The sequence below is a fragment of the Salvelinus sp. IW2-2015 genome, linkage group LG3, assembly GCF_002910315.2.
Source record: "Salvelinus sp. IW2-2015 linkage group LG3, ASM291031v2, whole genome shotgun sequence".
NCBI lineage: Eukaryota > Metazoa > Chordata > Actinopteri > Salmoniformes > Salmonidae > Salvelinus > Salvelinus sp. IW2-2015.
The window spans coordinates 21,430,824-21,453,702 of NC_036840.1; the positions used below are offsets into that span (position 1 = coordinate 21,430,824).

A 22,879-nucleotide genomic window follows, 5' to 3' on the forward strand; every position below is an offset into this window, starting at 1 on the left:
AGCTTGGGGATTTGATCTTGCAAGCTTTCGGTTACTAGTCTAATGCTCTAACCACTAGGCTACCCACTGCCCCAAAAGTTATGGGAACATTTGTTGTTAGCTGGGTTGTGGCTCAGACACTTAATTCAGAATAAATGGATTTAGTCCTGAGTTAACCTGCCCCAGAGCAGAGCAGGTTAGTTCTGAATCTACATTGCCATAGAAATGTATCTAGCTAAAAGGTGAGCCACTTTCGTGGTAAAGGTTATCCTGAGTTGAACTCATTTGACSTTGCTGACTTAAACCTGATTCGTAGWATAGGGCTCAGATGTTTTGAAATGTGTTATGTATTGGGCCTTGTTATTGAAACTACTGTAATAAAATTCCAATGWACACATTTCAAATGTCACTTTTGTCAGACGGACTTTTATGCTGAATTCCAAAGAAGCGGAAGTAGACGACTTTTATTCTGACAAAAATGTGCAACGAACACTAAATTGGTGTAACGTTAGCTAGGTGGACATTGCATTTTGCTAACTAACCCTACCTGTAGATCTTTTTCTAGTGTTATACCAACAAGTTCGTTGGCAAATCAGTTGATTTTTTTCAACGAACATAACTTTGTCTATTTGCAAGTAAGTGGCTAAGTTAGCTATCTTTTCAAGATGATTGACGTTTAGACTACRATTTAACGTTAGCATTTAGCTAACGTTCACTAGATAGCTAATGAAATTGCATTTATTGTTGATTTAGCTACTGTAGCTAGCAGCAAATTAATTTAGTTGATAACTCACTAACGTTAGTGCTACTTTTTGTTGGAAAACTGAAGCTATGAAGAGATATTTAGTAGAGTAGTCAGGGTAGCTAACAGTACTGACAGACTAACTAGCTAACGTTAGCTGATGTGTTTGCTCGAGCTAACTTTACAATCATATTTTGACTGACTAACGTTAGCTAGCTGGTTAGCAAACGTTACCATAATCTTTAGTGTAACGTTAACTGCRTAGTCCTCCGCGAAACACACCCTAAATATCTAGCTAGTCGCGCATGCGCRGGTTATGTCCCTCACTAGCTAACTGACGTTCCCTTAATTAACTTGAACCACTGAACCTAGCTGGCTAACTAGCTATCTTAGCTTGCCAACTGTTATAATGTTTGTGCTTGATGACGCTTTCACCTAGCTTGGTCCCGCAACTAGCAATTACATTTCGATTGTTACTTTTAATGTGACAGGTGATGGTATCTGTAACATTAAAAATTGTTAATTTAAATGACAAAGATACTTTCGGCAGGATGAACTAACAACCTCTGAAATAGATACTACTGAGGATGAGCATTTCCATTGGTGACAATGACGGTGCTGGCGTGAGCATAATTAGAAACGCATTCTTTCACACTGACTGAGTGATGATTTTTTTTTTGTAGCTACAGAGATCCTTATCAGTCTACTACAGGGAGACTACAATGTTATTGTTTACTTACTGGGATTGGGCAGAWGTACACCGGCTCACTTCAAAGAATTGTGACGTTTGTTGAATGCTGAAGCATCAATAACAGTGGTGAGGAGGAGCTTTGCAGACTCTTTGTGTCCGGAAGTAATTTAGKCATTCATTGTACACCTTTGRMCTCCGTAGAGTTGCTATTTTCTCTAGTTTTCTCATGTCAATTAGCCTGTAACGTTCTTGGATTACTCATTATATTAATAAAGTCTGATTTAATCAAGAAATACGATAGTCGGTTTAAAAAACGTTAAAGGTACCAGACTGTGTTCTGTTTGTGTTGGAAAAAATCACTACATATCCCATTGAGCCAAGCAGGGAGAGGCTACCAGTTGTCACAGTTTCAAGACCAGTCAGAAACGTCCAGCTAACCTTAAGCCTTGGGTGCTCCCGAGTGGCGCAGCGGTCTAAGGCACTGCATCTCAGTGCTTGAGGCATAATTACAGACCCTGGTTCGATTCCAGGCTGTATCACAAATGGCCGTGATTGGGAGTCCCATAGGGCGGTGCAGAATTGGCCCACCATCGTCCGGGTTAGGGTTTGGCTGGGGTAAGCCGTCATTGTAAATAAGATTTTGTTTTTAACTGACTTGCCTAGTTAAATAAAGGTTAAATAAAAGCCAATGACGCCGGTGGATCTCAAAATTGAACATTGATCTGTGTTAAGTAGCAATGATATCCTTCGCCAMAGTTGTCTTACGACAGATGGTTTGAACCAGTCATGACTATTCTACAAACAATAAATAATTTAAGTTTCTTTCCAGCGGATTTCTTAGTGACATGATTGTATAACTAGCAAAGGAGTTTTGAAGTTGAGGGTCCAGTATTTATGAAGTTGGGCAATGATGATGAAAACTGGAATAGTTTAGCAAGGGAAAACTGGGAAAAACAAGCTTGGGACAGGATTTAGCTGGGTGCKTATGCACACTCGGTTAAATCAGGAGACAGATTTTTTATTTTTTTGGCCCTGGCAGCGAAAGTTCGATGAAACAATTCAGAGACTGAAACAATAGGCTACATCAGATGATATCTATTTAAAGAGAGCGAATCGATTTACAGTCCCGAAATCAGTTTTAACTGTTAATGCTAAAGGAAAGATTTAAACAATGTTTGAGTGAACCCTGAATCCAGAAAATTAACGGTGAAGTCTCTTCCGGACACGGTAGACGACTCCTCCTCACCACTCTATAGCATCCGGTTAGACCCTCCTCTTTTGCACTCCTCTCCTGTCTCCTCTTGCAAGGACATATAGAGAAGTTAAGAGGAGAGAGAGAGAGAGAGAGAGCGAAGCGTTCACTCTTTGTTTGATACAATTGTTTTTGGTGATAAATAAGACAAGTCAATATGGCTGGAATGCGCAGGCGGCATTCTGTGGCTGTCCCGGCGATGGGCCTGGGTATTGGCCGGGGCAGCTTGGTGAGTCCTATCTGATATTCTGCCTAAAACTAGGCTAGTGCTTGTCTTTAGGCTATAGCTACATTTATTTGATTGAACAAACAGCAAAAGTCAGCTATTTTGCCTATGACTAGTAATTGGCTATCTACATTTGATTTGATTTACATTTAAAAAATGTTGTTATTGTGCCACCTTTTGAGAACAGAACGGTATCAAGAGGAGTTTTCGTGTTGATATTGCTGGCAAAGAAATGAAGATAAAATAATGGTTTTACTCACAGTGCAGGCGATACAGCAAGGTCCTGTAGATGATGATGATGTTGGTGATGATGATCTAACATGTTGTGGCTCCACGATCTGTTCACCTCTTCATCTGAAGAAGTCATGGTTAGGATGGGTGGACTATTCCAGTTTTGAAGGGTATTTCCTGGTGGTTCATTTTATTCCAATGTTATTACCAATGGCATACATGGGAACTCAGCTTCTCCTTCTTCTAACACCATTTTCCTGCCATGATTGGATCCTGGCTAGTCCTCCCAGTTGTCTGCCCTTCGGACGATATCCATAAGGCTAGCTACCGTGAATCTGGTCTCATCTCACATGGCATTGCCTCGCCGAAGACCGAAATATGTTTCAAGATCCTCCACTGCCCCCATTTGACCATTTTTATGAATGAGTTCCTCTGTGTCTAGACAGTGAGTGGTGCTGTCTGTGTGTCTGCTGGCTGTAATGGTTACAGGGTGCTGAACCATATGACTGGGTGTGTGACTGTGTCCTCAGGCTGTCTGTGTCCCAGCAGTCAGCTGTCTGGCCTAGCTATCGACGAGTCAGCTGGTTGACATTCAGACAAAGGGAACTAGGCCTAATGATATGTCATCAACAATATGTTTTTTGAATCTAGTTCTTGTTGTGGAATAGGCCTTTTATCATATATTTTCCCTCTCAGCTTCTTCATAGCTGTCTATATGGCCTAGCTAGTAGACAGGAGTCAGCTGTCTGATATTCACAGGGAACTATGCCAAATGTGGTAGCCTGACGACTAACTCTAATATTTTTTTAACTAGGCAAGTCAGTTAAGAACTAATTCTTATTTACAATGACGGCCTACACCGGCCAAACCCAGATGACGCTGGGCCAATTGTGTGCCCCCCTATGGGACAACCAATCACGGCCAGTTGTGAGAGAGCCTGGATTCGAACCAGGGTGCCTGTAGTGATGCATGTAGCACTGCGTTGTGCCACTCGGGAGCCCACTTCTTCACTTGAGTCTGAGACCGCCAACATTGAAGTTGTTTGTGGTGACGAGAGGCATTGTGCAAAACAAAGTCATCAGCGATTGGATTGGCTCTAACCATTCAGAGTATCAAAGCCAATGACGAATTTACAAACCGCCGCTTCACCCACGTGTTCCGGCCCAACCCATCAGTTTCTGGACCAATCAGATGGGCCCGGGATCGGGGAGGTACTCTGATCCAGACTCCTTGCAGAGAAGAAACTAACGTCCGTGGGCGTGGTGCAGCGAGTCTGGGTAGCCAGGCAACTAATGGGGCATCGAGTTGATGGCATATCCATTCCCCCCCCATCAACTATTATTCACTTAAATGACACATTTCATGGTTTAAAGTCTTAATGATAACAAAATCAAAGTGTCCTTACTGACCACTTACAGTGGCTCAGTGTACAACAACAGTCCTTGCTCTCTGTCCTTCCAGCAACCATTAGTGGACTCTGCTCCACCCTCTAATGTCCTTCTGTGTCCCCCTCTTTCTCCCCCCTCCCCAGCTCTTCAGCAGCCCKCTCCTGAGCAAGATGAGTGCGGACGGGGGCGGCAAGCCTGCCAAGGTGGGCTCGGTGGTGGAGGTGATCGGTAAGGGTCAGCGTGGCACGGTGGCTTACGTGGGCGCCACGCTCTTTGCCACTGGCAAGTGGGTGGGCGTGATCCTGGACGAGCCCAAGGGCAAGAACGACGGCACGGTCCAGGGGAAGAGATACTTTCAATGTGATGAGAACTGTGGTATCTTCGTGCGCCAGTCCCAGGTAAGCTAAGCTTACACGTCACACGATATAGACACTTCATACAGTGCATTCGGAAAGTATTCAGTCCCCTTTACCTTTTCCACATTTTGTTACGTTACAGCCTCATTCTAAAATTGATTTAAATTGTTTGTCCTCATCAATCTACACACAATACCCAATAATGACAAAGCGAAAAATAGTTTTTTAGAACTGTCAGCAAATTTATTCAAAATAAAAAACAGAAATCCCTTATTTACATAAGTATTCAGACCCTTTGCTATGAGCCTCGAAATTGAGCTCAGGTGCATCCTGTTTCCATTGGTCATCCTTGATATGTTTCTACAACTTGATTGGAGTCCAGCTGTAGTACATTCAATTGATTGGACATTGAGGCACGCACCTGTCTATATGGTCCCACCCTTGACAGTGCATTTCATAGCAAAAACCAAGCCATGAGGTAGAAGGAATTGTCTGTAGAGCTCCGAGACAGGATTTTGTCGAGGCACAGATCTGGGGAAGGGTACCAAAACATTTCTGCAGCGTTGAAGGTCCCCAAGAACACAGTGGCCTCTATCATTCTTAAATGGAAGAAGTTTGGAACCACCAAGACTCTTCCTAGAGCTGGCTTCCCGGCCAAACTGAGCAATCGAGGGAGAAGGGCCTTCGTCAGTGAGGAGACCAATATCCCCATGGTCACTCTGACAGAGCTCCAGAGTTCCTCTGTGGAGATGGGAGAACCTTCCAGAAGGACACCATCTCTACAGCACTCCACCAATCAGGCCAGATGGAAGCCACTCCTCAGTAAAAGGCACTTTACAGCCCGCTTGGAGTTAGCCAGAAGGCACCTAAAGGACTCTCAGACCATGAGAAACAAGATTCTCTGGTCTGATGAAACCAAGATTGAACTCTTTGGCCTGAATGCCAGTGTCACGTCTGGAGGAAACCTGGCACCATCCCTACGGTGAAGCATGGTGGTGGCAGCATCATGCTGTGGGGATGTTTTTTAGCGGCAGGGACTGGGAGACTAGTCAGAGATCCAGTACAGATGAAAACCTTCTCCAGAGCGCTCAGGACCTCAGACTGGGGCAAAGGTTCACAGCCAAGACAATGTAGGAGWTGCTTCGGGACAAGTCTCTAAATGTCCTTGAGTGGCACAGCCAGAGCCCGGACTTGAACCCGATCAAACATCTCTGGAGAGACCTGAAAATAGCTGTGCTGCGATGCTCCCCATCCAACCTAACAGAGCTTGACAGGATCTGCAGAGAATAATGGAAGAAACTGCCCAAATATAGGTGTGCCAAGCTTGTAGTGTCATACCCAAGAAGACTTGTGGCTGTAATTGCTGCTAAAGGTGCTTCATCAAAGTACTGAGTAAAGTCTGAATACTTATGTAAATGTGATATTTCAGATTATTATTTTTTTTACTGATTTTGCTTGGCCATTATGGGGTATTGTGTGTAGATAGAGGGGGGGTGGGGAATTATTTTATCCATTTTAGAATAAGGTTGCAAAGTAACAAAATGTGGAAAAAAATCGAATAAAATTTTATTTGTCACATTTATCACAGGTGTAGACTTTACAGTGAAATGCTTACTTACAAGCCCTTAACCAATGATGCTTTTAAGAAGTTAAGAAAAAGAAATATGTTAAGTAAAAAATAAAAAAAWTAAAGTAACAAATAATTAAACAGCAGGGTTCTGAATACTTTCCGTATGCWCTCCAATGCAGATGCACGCACTCACGCATAAGGGGATGAGATGATATTTGATGATGAGACATTCATTTTAGTGGGCATAAACTACTTGCATAGGAACAATAGTATTCACAAACACGCACTCTGTGGTGGACTGACGTATTGAGCATCTCTCTCCCTCTTTATCTTTGTCAGATCCAGCTAGTGGAAGATGGATCCAGTGCCACCTCTCCAGACACCCCAGAGGCGGCCACTGCCAAGTTCCTGCCCAAGCAGAAAGGTGAGCTGGATAACAAAGCTTTTATACCGTCATTTTGGCCCCCTACAGGGTCTGGGCCCATGCTCATAAAGCGTCTCAGAGCAGCAGTGTGATCTAGGATCAGTTTTGCCTTTCAAATGATTATTAATAAGATTACATGGWCAGAGGGGACCTGATCCTAGATCAGCACTCATACATAGACTGTGAATACTGACCCTGGTGCTAATCGTATGCTACACTGTAAAACTTTACATTGATGATACCATTTTTTCTTTTTTACAAGTAGTTTATAAACTATAATGAGTTTGAGAGAACAATCTTTTTTTCCCCCCAGACATTCCTGAGACTCCGAAATCAGTCAAACAGGTGCAGTAAAAATACAGACAATATATTTTTTGTTTGTTTTAGAATGATTTGTGCCCTTGTGCTGATTTATACCCCGTCCCTCTCTTCCCCTCCCTCCCATTTCTCCTTTTTTCAAGTGATTGTCCTCCCTTTCCCATACTTCTCTCTATCCCTCTCTCCTTTCCCCCCCGAATACCGTTACAGATGCACATTCCCAAGAAGGTAGAGATATTTAAACTGTGCTCATCTGCCTTGCCATGGTCCTTGCTTGTCACGTTTTCTTTTCCAACACATCAGCATTTTTTTAAATTTAGAATTTGGCTATTCTGGGTTATATTTTTGCTCAACAGTAATATATTTTCTGTAGTTTGTCTTTCGCAGTTCATACCTCAACTGTTTTACATGGACATTTTGTGTGCACATTTTTTTCCCTTTTGATTTCTTGAGACATTTGGGAGCATGATTCACATTTTTGGGCTGTTATGCACATTTTTTTAGATTTGTATTTTTTGGTTAACCTTTCTGAGACAAGTGTATGCTTGCTTGCATTGTGATGCGCCGTGTTTGTGCCTGGACATCACTTGGGTTTTGAATTTGAACTAATTTGATATACTTAAAAAAAAATCGCCTTCACCCACTAATCTATTACAGTATGTCTTCAGATTTTSAACACAGTAGTTATGGTCAGTACATACTTGCATAAAGACTTCAGTGGTTAATCCAGTAACACACAGTAGTAATCCTGCCTGTAGAGTGATATCTGTGTGTGTAGACTAATCTTAACCCTGTGTATTTCTGCTCCTCTCGTACTGCTAATTGCTGCCCTCGCGTCCTCTGCTGGGACTATGTATGTCTATCTGTGTATGTGTCCTCTATCCTCTCCTCCGCCTCTACCCACCCTCCTCCAGTTCGTAACCCGCCGTAGTACCAAGGTGAGCTTTTGAATATCAGACTGAGGCATTCAGTGAGGTAACAGGGGTACTAAGAGGGAAGAGTTCACCTGTCTGTCATTTTGTGTATCCTATGAAATGAAACATGGGTTATAGCTCTTAGGTATGGATGTTGTAGCATGAATGTAACAGATTAGGAATGCAAAAGTCATCTACAGTCTAGAAATGATGTTCAGAGTGCGATATTCCTGCTACAGTGTACATCATATAGGTCTACTCCAATAGTAGCCAATATTTAACATGCAGTATTTCACACACTCTACATGGAGTGTGTGTATCTGCATCGGCCTAACTATAGAATGTGGGTGTAGTAGAGTGTATAAAGTTGATATAGAGAATGCCCACAGGAAGAGAGAGCAGACAGTTCTTTGAGCCCTAACAGAGTCTACTTTATCACACACAACAGTTGAACACTCCTGGTTGCCTCTCCTCCTCCAGCTCCCTCCCCTTCCTCCTCATGGTACGTTCCAGGCCTCAAACCACCCCTCCCCCCAGGGAGAGACCAACTCACGTCCTGGAGGGGTGAACTCTGGTCATTGGTCAAAGGTCAAAATCCTTACAATAACTGGAATGACTACAGCGTATATAGTTTGTTTTTCAACCCAAGTCCCCACAAAAGGGAAACAGTAACTTGCTGCTGTAGTTTAGCAACCATCTACGACCAGAGTTCACCTTTCTCCATATAGTTCAGTTAACCTGTGCCAGTTCCTTCAAGGACAGTTGATACTTTTTATTGTAGGCCAGATCAGCACAGTAAGGGGAGACTTATATGGCACTGGGTGTGGCGTTTTATCACCTGTGTGCCAGGTGTGTTGACTCACTATGACAGGTTCACTTTACCATGGGTTGACCTTAGTTCACATGGGTTTGTTCGTCTGTTCTTAGCCTGAGTGCCAGTCTGTTTCTGCTCGCTTGCCAACTCCTTATGGGCAAATGACAGCAAATTGATCTCGGACCAGGCTATGTACCTGTGTTCTGGGTGGCAGTCTCTTTCACTATGATCACTGGGATTAACGGGTAATGGTACTGTCTCACGGATGTAGTTTTCTCTTTTACATGCGTTTTACTTTTATTTCTCGATTCCTTCCTATTCTCTCCCCTTTCTCTTTCTATCTTTTCTCCATCTCTCCCTGCCCCCCTTCTCTTCTCTTCCCCTCCCCAGACCCCCCGAGTCTTAGCCACCCCGGCCTCTGGTCTGTCCAGCTCTCTTTCCAGGGAGGATGTCAGTGAGGGCAGCCTGTCTTCCAAGGGTGCACTGGGGGCTCCCGTCGTCCCCCTGCCCAGCGGCACCCCCGCCACGCCCGGAGCGCCTCCCCCTGCCACCCCTAGCAAGGTCAGTCCACAACACGCTCTGCCCAATTAGATCATTAGCTAAGGTAGTGTACACTAATTCTGGTTCTTGAGAGTTACAGTGTGTGCACTGTGTGTAGGCTTTTGTTCTAGCACAGCAAGAATAGTCAAATAGTCATTATGACTTTGATAAGTTGATGGATGTTTTTAGTGCTGGGCTGGAACAAAAGCCTGGCTAACCTGAAGCTCTCCAGAACCAAAATCGGGGACCACTAATCTAAGCCCAAAATATCACCTCAATCCATTGTTTCCTCATTTGTCATATCATCTGTTGACTGTTCTATTCATGTTGTCATTGTAAACAGGCTGAGCCTCCCGTATCTAAGCAGGTAGGGTAACATTATCTGGACGCATGCGTAGATCTGGCCTGGGCATGTTGTTTGACTAACTGAGTTCACAGGGTGTTTCAGAAGAGTGCTTCTCCTCAACCTCACTACTACTGCACTTCCCCAATGTGCCCACAGAGGGCAGAGTTTCCATCTTTGGTTTCATGTCAGTGGAACTGTGTCACTGCAACGATGGTTCTTGGTGGTGGGAGCGTGTATTTGAGCTGTGTGCGGGTTTTATATGCGGGTGCTTTAGACTCCAGTCACTCTCTGAGATGTCAACTATCCCCTCTCTCGGGGTTAAAAGTGCCTTTCCCAATTGACCACACATCAACATGAAGTGATTCTCTGTGTGCACCTCCCTCTTGCCGCTCTCTCTTTCCACTTCTTTATTCCGTTCTTCCCCCAGGAGGAGGAGTCTTTGCGAGGTCAGGTGAAGGATCTAGAGGAGAAACTGGAGACCCTGAAGATGAAGCGAGCAGAGGACAAGGTCAAGCTGAAGGAGCTGGAGAAGTACAAGATCCAGCTGGAGCAGCTGCAGGAATGGAAGACCAAGATGCAGGAGCAGCAGGCCGACCTGCAGAAACAACTCAAAGAGGCCAAGAAGGTAACAAGTACTAGTACCCACCATAGAAATGAATAAATCACGTTGATGTCTCTTTATGGGTACCTGTCCACTTTCCCTATTAGATAAGAAACATTTTCAATGAACAGTAAAACATGATATTCTATTTGGCAAAAGTTCTTATTTTTCTTACAGGGTAACTGATGAGGGTAACTGATGTAATTGTCTTGTATGTGAAGTGAGATTACTGATGTTAGCTCTCGTCATTCAGGATGCTCGGGAGGCCCTGGAGTCTAAGGACCGCTACATGGAGGAGATGTCAGACACGGCGGACGCCATCGAGATGGCCACACTGGACAAGGAGATGGCCGAGGAGCGGTCGGAGAGCTTGCAGGTGGAGGTGGAGGCACTGAAGGAGAAGATGGAGGAGCTCACTATGGACCTGGAGATCATCAAACACGAGGTCGAGGAGAAAGGTCAGAGTTCACTCGACAGGGTGGTAATGTTAAATGATTGGTAGCGTGTTGACCTGCTCTTAAGGGGGGAAATAAAGTTGTTTGGATTGAATTGACCTTGAATTGACCTGTTACCAAATTTGGAAGTAACACAATTTTGATTGTGAGGTTGAGGAGAAAGGTCAAAGGTCACTAGTAGTGTGCTGGTGTAAAAAATTGCAAAATGTATTCCGTCTCGTCCTTCCTGGAGCTTATTGTCGATCCCTTTTTACTACAGGGATTATTGAGTAGCTACTCAAATGTAATTAGATTTTTTTTTCCTAAGAAACAAATCAAATTGTATTTGTCACATCAGTAATCTCACTTCACATATAACAGGTGTAGACCTTACAGTGAAATGCTTACTTACGAGCCCTTAACCAACAATGCAGTTTTAAGAAAATACCCCCCCCCAAAAAGTAAGAGATAAGAATAACAAATAATTAAAGAGCAGCGGTAAATAACAATGGCGGGGAAATATGCAGGGGGTACCGATACATAGTCAATGTGCTGGGGCACTGGTGTCAAGGTAATTGAGGTAATATGTACAGTAGGTAGAGTTATTAAAGTGACTATGCATAGATAATAACAGAGAGTAGTAGCAGTGTAGGGGGAGGGGCAATGCAAATAGTCTGGGTATCCATTTGATTTAGCTGTTCAGGAGTCTTATGGCTTGGGGGTAGAAGCTGTTTAGAAGCTTCTTGGACCTAGACTTGGCGCTCCGGTACTGCTTGCCGTAGGTAGCAGAGAGAACAGTCTATGACTAGGGTGGCTGGAGTCTTTTTGACAATTTTTAGGGCCTTCCTCTGACATCGCCTGGTATAGAGGTCCTGGATGGCAGGAAGCTTGGTCCAGTTATGTACTGGGCCGTTCGCACTACCCTCTGTAGTGCCTTGCAGTTGGAGGCCGAGCAGTTGCCATACCAGGGAGTGATGCAACCCGTCCGGATGCTCTCGATGGTGCAGCTGTAAAACCTTTTGAGGACCCATGCCAAATCTTTTCAGTCTCCTGAGGGGGAATAGGTTTTGTTGTGCCCTCTTCACGACTGTTGGTGTGCTTGGACCATGTTATTTTGTTGGTGATGTGGATGGCAAGAAACTTGAAGCTCTCAACCTGCTCCACTATAGCCTCGTCGTTGAGAATGGGGGCGTGCTCGGTCCTCCTTTTCCTGTAGTCCACAATCATCTCCTTGGTCTCCTGTCTTGGTCACATTGAGGGAGAGGTTGTTGTCCTTGCACCACACGGTCAGGTCTCTGACTTCCCCCCTAAAGGCTGTCTCACCGTTGTCGGTGATCAGGCCTACCACTGTTGTCATCAGCAAACTTAATGATGGTGTTGGATTCGTGCCTGGCCGTGCAGCCATGAGTGAACAGGGAGTATAGTAGGGGACTGAGCACGCAACCCTGAGGGGCCCCCGTGTTGAGGATCAGCGTGGCGGATGTGTTGTTACCTACCCTTACCACCTGGGGGCGGCCCGTCAGGAAGTCCAGAATCCAATTGCAGAGGGTGGTGTTTAATCCTAGGGTCCTTAGCTTAGTGATGAGCTTTGAGGGCACTATGGTGTTGAACGCTGAGCTGTAGTCAATGAATAGTAGTCTCACATAGTTGTTCCTTTTGTCCAGGTGGGAAAGGGCAGTGTGGAGTGTAATAGAGATTGCATCATCTGTAGATATGTTGGTGCGGTATGCAAATTGGAGTGGGTCTAGGGTTTCTGGGATAACGGTGTTGATGTGAGCCATGACCAGCCTTTGAAAGCATTTCATGGCTACAGACGTGAGTGCTACGGGTCGGTAGTCATTTAGGCAGGTTACCTTAGTGTTCTTGGGGACAGGGACTATGGTGGTCTGCTTGAAACATGTTGGTATTACAGACTCAGACAGGGAGAGGTTGAAAATGTCAGTGAAGACACTTGCCAGTTGGTCAGCGCATGCTCGGAGGACACATCCTGGTAATCCGTCTGGCCCTGCGGCCTTGTGGATGTTGACCTGTTTAAAGGTCTTAATCACATCGGCTGCGGAGAGCATGATCACACAGTCGTCCGGAACAGCTGATGATCTCATGCATGTTTCAGTGTTACTTGGCTCGAAGCGAGCATAGCAGTAGTTTAGCTCGTCTGGTAGGCTCGTGTCACTGGGCAGCTCTCGACTGTGCTTCCCTTTTGTAGTCTGTAATGGTTTGCAAGCCCTGCCACATCCAACGAGCATCGGAGCCGGTGTAGTACGATTCGATCTTAGTCCTGTATTGACGATTTGCCTGTTTGATGGTTCGTCGGAGGGCATAGCGGGATTTCTTAAGTCCCGCTCCTGAAAGCCCGGAACATATTCTGTCTGTGCTAGCAAAATGGTCCGGTAGTTTAGTATCTGCTTCATCTGACCACTTTTTTATTGACCAAGTCACTGGTGCTTCCTGTTTTCATTTTTGCTTGTAAGCAGGAATCAGGAGGATAGAATTATGGTCAGATTTGCCAAATGGAGGGCAGGGAGAACTTTGTATGCGTCTGTGTGTGGAGTAAAGGTGGTCTTTAATTTTTTTCCCTCTGGTTGCACATTTAACATGCTGTTAGAAGCATCGGTCTGTGGTGGTATGTAGACAGCTACGAAATATACAGATAGTGTGGTCTACAGCTTATCATGAGATACTCTACCTCAGGTGAGAAAAACCTTGAGACTTCCTTAGACAAACAAACAAACAAACAAACAAAGTAGCTGTGATTTATCCAGTATTGCTTGGCAAGTTGAGACGTAACCTAACTGCATTTCTTCACCAGGTTCTGATGGAGCTGCCTCCAGTTACCATGTCAAGCAGCTGGAGGAGCAGAACAGCAGACTGAAAGAGGCTCTGGTCAGGTGAGTGTGTTTAAAAAAAWAAAAAAAAATCTCCCTTGAACATTTTACTCCAGGATTCATTTTAATCTGTCCAGAAAACCAACCCATAATGTTTCCCTTTGGTTTGAGCTTTAACAGAACTATCTCTCCTCCCAGGATGCGTGACCTGTCTTCCTCTGAGAAGCAGGAGCATGTGAAGCTCCAGAAGCAGATGGAGAAGAAGAATGGAGAGCTGGAGACTCTGAGGACCCAGAAGGAGAAGCTACAGGAGGAGATGAAGCAGGCTGAGGCCACCATTGATGAGCTGAAGGAGCAGGTTAGTCAGCCAGTTTTATTTATTTATGTATTAGTACCAGTCAAACATTTGGACACCTACTCATTCCAGGGTTTTTCTTTTCTTTTGACTATTGTCTACATTGTAGAATAATAGTCAAGACATCAAAACTATGAAATAACACATGGAATCATGTAGTAACCAAAAAAGGGATAAATCAAATTTTATTTTATATTTGAGATCCTTCAAAGTAGCCACCGTTTGCCTTGATGACAGCTTTGCACACTCTTGGCATTCTCTGAACCAGCTTCATGAGGTAGTCTCCTGGAATGCATTTCGATGAACAGGTGTCCCTTGTAAAAGGTTAATTTGTGGAATTTCTTTCCTTCTTAATGCGTTTGAGCCAATCAGTTGTGTTGTGACAAGGTAGAGGTGGTATACAGAAGATACCCCTATTTGGTAAAATACCAAGTCCATATTATGGCAGGAACAGCTGAAATAAACAAAGAGAAAGGACAGTTCATCATTACTTTAAGACAGGAAGGTCAGTCGATCTGGAAAATGTCAAGAACTTTGGAAGTTTCTTTAAGTACAGTCGCAAAAACCATCAAGCGCTATGATGAAACTGGCTTTCATGAGGACCGCCACAGGAATGGAAGACCCAGAGCTGTTTTGCGGGTGCTATTTAATGAAGCTGCCAGTTGAGGACTTGTGAGGCGTCTGTTTCTCAAACTAGACACTAATGTACTTGTTCTCTTGCTCGGTTGTGCACTGGGACCTCCCACTCTTTCTATTCTGGTTAGAGCCAGTTTGCGCTGTTCTGTGAAGGGAGTAGTACACAGCGTTGTACGAGATCTTCAGTTTCTTGGAAATTTATCTTATGGAATAGCCTTCATTTCCAAGAACAAGAATAGACTGATGAGTTTCATAAGAAAGTTCTTTGTTTCTGGCCATTTTGAGCCTGTAATCGAACCCACAAATGCTGATGCTCCAGATACTCAACTAGTCTAAAGAAGAGTTTTATTGCTTCTTTAATCAGYACAACAGTTTTCAGCTGTGCTAACATAATTGCAAAAGGGTTTTCTAATGATCAATTAGCCTTTTAAAATGATAAACTTGGATTAGCTAACACAACGTGCCATTGGAACACAGGAGTGATGGTTGCTGATAATGGGCCTCTACGCCTATGTAAATATTCCATAAAAAATCTGCCGTTTCCAGCTACAATAGTAATTTACAACATTAACAATGTCTACACTATATTTCTGATCAATTTGATGTTATTTTAATGGACAACAAATGTGCTTTTCTTTCAAAAACAAGGGAATTTCTAAATTACCCTAAACTTTTGAACGGTAGTTTGTGTGTGTGTGCGGGCGCGCACATTCGGAAAGTATTCAGACCCCTATACCTTTTCCCTCTTTTATGTTACAGCCTTAAAATTTATTAAATWGATTTTTCCCTCAATCTACACACAGTACTCCATAATAACAAAGCAAAAACAGGTTTTTAGACATTTTTGCAAATTAACTGAATATCACATTTCAATAAGTATCCTTTACTCAGTACTTTGTTGAAGCATTTTTGGTAGCGATTACAGCCTTGAGTCTTCTCGGGTGCTTGTAGTGTCACACCCGAGAAGACTCAAGGCTGTAATCGCTACCAAAAATACGCACACCTGTATTTGGGGAGTTTCTCCCATTCTTCTCTGCAGATCCTCTCATGCTCTGTCAGGTTGGATGGGGAGTGTCGCTGCACAGCTATTTTCAGGTCTCTCGAGATGTTCGATCGGGTTCAAGTCCGGGCTCTGGCTGGGCCACTCAAGGACATTCAGAGACTTTTGGCTTCCGTCTGGCCACTCTACCACAAAGGCCTGATTGATGGAGTGCTGCAGAGATGGGAGAATCTTTCCAGAGGGACAACCATCTCCAGTAACCATTGGGTTCTTGGTTACCTCCCTGACCAAGGCCTTTCACCCCCGATTGCTCAGTTTGGCCGGGCGGCCAGCTCTAGGAAGAGTCTTGATGGTTCCAAACTTCTTCCATTTAAGAATGTTGGCGGCCACTATGTTCTTGGACCTTCAATGCTGCAGATTGTTTTTGGTACCCATCCCCAGATTTGTGCCTCGACACAATCCTGTCTCGGAGCTCTATGGACAATTCCTTTGACCTCAAGGCTTGGTTTTTGTTCTGACATGCACTGTCAACAGTGGGACTTTATATAGACAGGTGTGTTCCTTTCCAAACCATGTCCAATCAATTGAATTGACCAATCAAGTTGTAGAAACATTTCAAGGATTATCAATGGAAACAGGATGCACCTAAGCTACATTTCTAGTCTCATAGCAAAGGGTCTGAATACTTATGTAAATAAGTTATTTCTCTTTTTATTTTTAATACATTTGGCAAAATGTCTAAATACCGATTTCCATCTTGTGGTATTGCGTGTAGATTGAGGAACATTTTTTATTTAATTAATTTTAAAATAAGGCTGTAACATAAAAAATATGGAAAAAGTCAAAGGGTCTGAATACTTTCCGAATGCACTGTATACTACATGAGGTGATGAAGCAGGTTGAGGTTACCTAATGATCTCTAAGAACAACCTAGGAAGTTTTTCTATGCTAGTGTCACTTCGGATTACTCTTATTTGTATGTGTATTTTTTGTTGTTGTATATGCCTAAGTTGCTTTTAAGAGCTTTGCAACATACGTATTTGTAAAAAGTTCTATATAATTGAGATGTTGTGTGTCCTAGGTTGATGCTGCTCTCGGGGCAGAGGAGATGGTGGAGACTCTGACTGAGAGGAATCTGGACCTGGAGGAGAAAGTCKGAGAGCTCAGAGAGACTGTCACAGACCTGGTGAGTTCAAATCAATACTCCTGTCAACCCTGTTACCTTAATATCAATGTCAACCCCGTTACCTTAATATCAATGTCAACCCTGTTACTTTGTATGGTTTGAGTAGTCAGTGATTTGTTGAGTTCACACACCCATACCAACTCTTATGTTTTGAATAACCAACTCTGTGTCAATGCTATGCCCCTGCTGTGTGCACACTATATTGGTAAGGACTCTGTTTTAGAGACCGAGATACACCCTTTGTGTTTGAACCCTGTCCACTCAATATTCACCACACCACCACATAAGACACCCTACCACCTCTGACCCATTCCAGGAAGCGATCAACGAGATGAATGACGAGCTGCAGGAGAACAGCAGGGAGACGGAGATGGAGCTGAGGGAGCAGCTGGACCTGAACGGGGCCAGGGTGAGAGAGGCCCAGAAGAGGGTGGAGGCCGCTCAGGAGACCGTGGCTGACTATCAGCAGACCATCAACAAGTATCGCGAGCTCACCACCAGCCTACAGGTATAGAGTTTGAATTCATTGTTTCAGTGTAGTGTCATACAACATGCAATCGGAAGAAGGACACTTAAACACACTATTGTTGTTAATAGTTTAAAAAAACGATTCTGTGAACTTGTTTCTCAGTCAGGGTTTTACTGACATCCTGAATACATCAGCCTTTAGGCAAAATGGGAAAGGTCTTGTTAGCTGACTGGTTTATTTTGGTTATTTGTATATGAATTGTGTGTGTAGGATACCAACAGGGAGCTGACCGTTGCTCAGAATGCCAATGCAGAGCAGGTCCAACAGCCTCCTGCTGAGCTGTTTGACTTCAAGATCAAGTTTGCTGAGACCAAGGCCTACGCCAAGGTAAGAAAGTGTCCCACATACATACAGTTCAGTGCAGTGGTTCCTTTACAGGGACCACCAGATCACCGTTTTTATTTTATTTTAAATTTTACATCAAATATTTATCAGTGAATGTAGTTGTTTAAAGGCCTATAATTGCAGGATGTGTGAGAATATACCGTTACAACAACAAATAACATGTTTATCCTATTCACGTGTGTCTCCCCAGGCCATCGAGATGGAGCTGAGGAAGATGGAGGTGGGCCAGGCCAACAGACAGGTGTCTCTCCTCACCTCCTTCATGCCCGACTCCTTCCTGCGTCATGGAGGAGACCACGACTGTATTCTGGTGCTCTTGCTCATACCAAGACTCATTTGCAAGGTATTGTGTGTGTCTGTGTGTTCCAGTTGATTAGTATTACAAGCTCAGAATGTGATGAGGAATGTGTGTGAGTATTTAAGATTCTTACTGTGTGTGTGTGTGCCTAATGTGTGTGTTCCTCCCTCTCTGTAGGCTGAGTTGATCAGCAAGCAGGCCCAGGAGAAGTTTGATCTGAATGGTAACCCAGTGGAGAGGACTGGGATGAAGATGAGAGGACCACCTGGAGAACAACTCAGCTTTGCCTCTGGACTGGTGTATTCTCTAACCCTGCTACAGGCCACACTGCACAAATATGAACAGTAAGGAGGATAGAATTAAGCAATATGGTCAATATACCACGGCTAAGGGCAAAACGGGTGCCTGGATACAGCCCTTAGCCGTGGTATATTGGTCATATACCACAAACCCTAGAGGTGCCTTATTGCTATTATAAACAGGTTACCAACGTAATTAGAGCAGTACAAATATTTTTTGGGTCATACCTGTGGTATACGGTCTGATATACCACGGCTGTCAGCCAATCAGCATTCAGGGCTCGAACCACCCAGTTTATAATCTCACTTATACTTCTAAGATAGTAACAGCATATTGAAGTGGCTGCTTTCTCTGTCTCGCCTGCCTGATCACACTTGTTTTCCTATAGAGTACATCTAATGATAATCGAGCAAGGGGAAATCAAGGAGTGCCATGTTCTTTAAAGAGCYAATGCCCCTAAAAAGCAACTTCTCGTTTTGAAAATGGCCTATGTAGCATCGATATGAGTCAGAAACATTTATTCTAGTGTAAAAATGGACTACAGCGTGTAAATAGGATCGTTTTGGTCATGAAGTCCGTGTCGTCCAAAACTGTGAAGGGTAACATAACAGTTTTTCTTGGATTGGGTTTATTTCAATCCTGCACACAGCTGGCAGAACCCAAGTAAGCATCAATTTGCAGTGCAGCTGCACACGCCCGATCTTAATGCCTATGGTCAATTTGGTTTGACATTCGATATCCCCATGGGGGTAGCTGGGGACCATCAGTAAATTACACAATATTGGACACTATATTAAAAGGTTAATAGCTCCAAATTTCAATGACTTAAAAACCTCAAACCAACTATGCGTTGTAGAAATGCATATACAAATATTAATAGTGTTTAATGAGAACGAAAAGATGTGCGACATTTACATTGTGTTCATTTATTTACGATCCATAACTAGCCCCAGAGATAGGCTATCCAATGTCAAACCAACTTTACCACGGTTGCACACCAGCCGGCTGAAACTAATTGGTGAGAAAAGTTGACTAGCAACAGCTAGCCTAGGCGACTGCAAGACACAAGACCTGTTTCGGCAGGGTGAATGGACATCTCTTGTTTGGCTTCAGTCATGGCCACTTAATTTCTTTCTGAAAACGAGGCCAAATCAGGAAGTTCATACATTTCCTTCTCTCTCCCACTCTCCCTCAGATCTCTGAACTGCTGCAGTGTGGAGGTGTATAAGCGGATGGGGACTCTCTACTCAGAGATGAGTGTCCATGAGCGTTCCCTAGACTTCTTTATAGACCTGCTGCACAAAGACCAGCTGGATGAGACTGTACACGTGGAGCCTCTCACCAAGGCCATCAAGTACTACCAGGTAGGCAATACACACCCTGAACACTCGCGACAGAGAACACACACTTCACACACAAACTCTTGTTGACACTCAATAAATAACACACAATTGACCGCACATGCTGTACACTCTTGAGAAAGAGCTAGGACCAAGACGTACTATTGCTTCACCATACCATTTATTTGGCTAGTTACTTGACCACTCTTGACAGAGAACACTCCACACGCTCTGTCCACTCAGTTGTGCTCATTCTCTCAACTCTATACACACACACACACACACACACACACACACACACACACACACACACACACACACACCTCAGCACTGACATACTATATACTATAAGTTAATCAATGCTATGAGTAGGGCCTTGTAAGCCACTCATTGACTAATCTGTTTTTATTTTGCAGCAACTGTACAGCATCCACCTGGCGGAGCAGACTGAAGATTGCACCGTGCAGCTGGCTGATCACATCAAGGTACAACTATCCTTCATCAACAAAAGCACTATTACATTTTATTAAGAAAAACATTATTTTCTTATACAATTGCTAGAAAGACTATATTTAAAAAAAGAAAATACCCTTGTAGCCTATTACAAACATATCTTCCCTAAATTCAGTTATAACACTGAACCGAATTTGACCTCTGACCTTTGAACTCTGACCTCCAGTTCATCCAGAGTGCGTTGGACTGTATGGGTGCTGAGGTGGTGCGTCTCAGGGCCTTCCTGCAGCCGGGGCAAGAGGGGGCTGACCTGAACATCCTGCTGAAGGACCTAGACACATCCTGCAGGTCTAATACAATACTAATATGTAATTTCTATGTAGATCAATTTATCTCAGTTTATATTTTTGTTATTTACCCCCTGCAGCGACATCAAACAGTTCTGCAAGAAGATCAGACGCAGGATGCCAGGGACCGACGTGCCAGGGGTGCCTGCCGCTCTGGCCTTTGGCGCACCGGTATGCGCCTTGTGCTATGCTTAGGTCTTATGTTTGGGTTGGGGAGTTTTAGCCCTGGGCCAAGTGTTTCACAGTATCTTTGGAGCTCCGATATATACCACATTTCTTAGGTCTTGCACCTAACCCAAACCCACTGTGCTGGCGTTTGGAGCGCAGGGCCAAGTGTTTACAGTAGCTCATAAAGTACAGTAATGCAACTCAACTTTGCATTTGTGGAACCGGGACTACTGCATGAGAATTTGACTGACAGTTCTGTGGACCAATGGCAGGTGTCAGAGACTCTAACGGACTGCAGGCGTCAGCTGACGCGGGTGGTTGCCGTGCTACAGGAGGTAGCTGCGGCGGGGGCGCAGATGGTCGCCCCTCTAGGGGAACAGGAGGGGCTCAACACCCTCAAACTGGAGGACGTGGCCTTCAAGGCTGTTGAACAGGTACAGTGACCATATACTGAATATAGATTGAACATAGACTGATCATTGCATGTTTGCGATTGACTACATTGCAGTTGGATTGCACGGAATCATTGATCTAGTATTAAAAATCCCCTTGAGGGACTCATGAGTGGCGCAGCGGTCTAAGGCAATGCATTGCAGATCTGAGGCACCACTACAGTCTGGGGTTCGATCCGTGACATGGAGCCCCATAGGGCGGCGCACAATTGGCCCAGCGCCGTCCAGATTAGGAGAGAGTTTGGCCAGGGAACTTTCCTTGTCTCATTGCGCTCTAGCGACTCCTTGTGGCGGTCCGGGCTCCTGCAACCTGACTTCAGTCGAAAGGTGTTTCCTCTGACACATTGGTGCGGCTGGCTTCTGGGTTAAGGGAGCAGTGTGTGAAGAAGCAGCGTGGCTTGGCGGGTCATGTTTTCGAGGATGCATGTCTCGACCTTCACCTTTCCCGGGCTGGTTGGCGAGTTGCAGCGATGAGACAAGATCGTAGCTACTAATTGGGTATCACGAAATTGGGGTGAAATTACAATAAAAATAATAACAATAATAAACAGAAAATATCACCTTTACATCCCAAAGAACTACTTTGTGATCAAGAGTAGTGATTCTGTCTTGCTCAAACTGACCCCTTCAAACACTCTGACAGTCTCTGTCTCTCCCTCCTCTCCAGGTGTATGGGTCCCATGGCCTGAACCCCCATGAGTGTCTGCGTCAGTCCTGCAGCTCTGTCATCTCCACCATGAACAAGATGGCTACCGCCATGCAGGAGGGAGAGTATGACGCCGAGCGACCACAGGGAATGGTATGTACGGGACTAGGGCTGGGGGGAGTATGACACTAGGTGGGAGGTATGGCTGGAGACTGAATGTCTTCAAATTTTCTAGCCTTTTCAAAACTAAGAATGTTACGTCTGTAGCACTTTTGCCCCCATTTAATTTAATCACTCTCTTCCCCTTCTCTCCCTGCATAGACTCCCCCGGTAGAGGCTCGTGCAGTGGCCCTCAGGGCAGAGATCACTGACGCAGAGGGTCTGGGAGTCAAACTGGAGGACAGAGACACCGTCATCAAGGAGCTCAAGAAGTCCCTCAAGATCAAGGTACGGTCATGTCTCTCCTTTCTCTCTCGCACACACAAAGATGCACACGGTTATTCTCATCCTTGTACTTTTTCTTATACACACACATTTTCCCCCTCGCGTTGCACATGCACACTCACCGTCTCTCACATGAACACCCGCACACTCTCACTCACTCTCCGTCTCTCTCTCCCACCTTCCTGTCTCTCTAACCCAGGGAGAGGAGTTGAGTGAGGCCCACGTGCGTCTCAGCCTGCTAGAGAAGAAGCTGGATACGTCCACTAAAGATGCAGACGAACGCGTGGAGAAGATCCAGACCAAACTGGATGAGACCCTCGCCCTGCTGAAGAAGAAAGAGAAGTAGGACCGGGGAACACGGTGGCTGTGGGACTATTAAGGAAGGAAGGAGGATTTTGTAGAATCAGGACACTTCTGTCTGTGTATAGTTGTGTGCAATGGATTTTGCTTTCTCCTATCCCAGTGCCTTTCAGATCAACATATGGGAGATGTAAGAGAGGAGTAGGGGTGAAGATGGTAGATAGTCTGTTTGGTGGAGAGATGGCATATTTTCACCTAATATAAGTGTTTTTGCATCGTTGCCTGCTGTAGAGCCAGGAGAGGACATTATTTTAATTCACATAGTAGATGTATTACATTGATCAAGTATTTGTGTATAACCTACGTTTTTTTTTTCACTCTCTCTCCCTACCCCCCACTCTACATCCCTCCATCCATACCTCCCTCCCC

At 44.5% G+C, this 22,879-nt stretch overlaps 1 protein-coding gene across 6 annotated transcripts in view; it reads left to right on the forward strand.

The window, feature by feature from the left end:
- Window positions 1-445: 445 nt before the first annotated feature.
- Window positions 446-22,879, forward strand: part of LOC111952400 (dynactin subunit 1) — a 30,689-nt gene continuing 8,255 nt past the window's right edge. Inside the window, exons 1-26 of one of the 6 annotated variants that reach the window (XM_070435185.1) lie at window positions 446-614; window positions 4,653-4,907; window positions 6,775-6,859; window positions 7,173-7,204; window positions 7,388-7,405; window positions 8,092-8,115; window positions 8,540-8,593; window positions 9,296-9,466; window positions 9,789-9,812; window positions 10,219-10,416; window positions 10,646-10,850; window positions 13,636-13,714; window positions 13,850-14,009; window positions 16,724-16,828; window positions 17,145-17,336; window positions 17,568-17,684; window positions 17,893-18,045; window positions 18,178-18,344; window positions 19,496-19,664; window positions 20,057-20,125; window positions 20,320-20,441; window positions 20,521-20,611; window positions 20,881-21,042; window positions 21,728-21,859; window positions 22,028-22,153; window positions 22,350-22,492. In XM_070435185.1, coding sequence (XP_070291286.1) covers window positions 4,680-4,907; window positions 6,775-6,859; window positions 7,173-7,204; window positions 7,388-7,405; window positions 8,092-8,115; window positions 8,540-8,593; window positions 9,296-9,466; window positions 9,789-9,812; window positions 10,219-10,416; window positions 10,646-10,850; window positions 13,636-13,714; window positions 13,850-14,009; window positions 16,724-16,828; window positions 17,145-17,336; window positions 17,568-17,684; window positions 17,893-18,045; window positions 18,178-18,344; window positions 19,496-19,664; window positions 20,057-20,125; window positions 20,320-20,441; window positions 20,521-20,611; window positions 20,881-21,042; window positions 21,728-21,859; window positions 22,028-22,153; window positions 22,350-22,492 — 3,026 coding nt within the window. In that variant the 5' untranslated portion in view covers window positions 446-614; window positions 4,653-4,679. The remainder of the gene's footprint in view (window positions 615-4,652; window positions 4,908-6,774; window positions 6,860-7,172; window positions 7,205-7,387; window positions 7,406-8,091; window positions 8,116-8,539; window positions 8,594-9,295; window positions 9,467-9,788; window positions 9,813-10,218; window positions 10,417-10,645; window positions 10,851-13,635; window positions 13,715-13,849; window positions 14,010-16,723; window positions 16,829-17,144; window positions 17,337-17,567; window positions 17,685-17,892; window positions 18,046-18,177; window positions 18,345-19,495; window positions 19,665-20,056; window positions 20,126-20,319; window positions 20,442-20,520; window positions 20,612-20,880; window positions 21,043-21,727; window positions 21,860-22,027; window positions 22,154-22,349; window positions 22,493-22,879) is intronic. The other 5 variants (XM_070435186.1, XM_023971043.2, XM_023971051.2 and 2 more) reach the window with 5 other exon arrangements.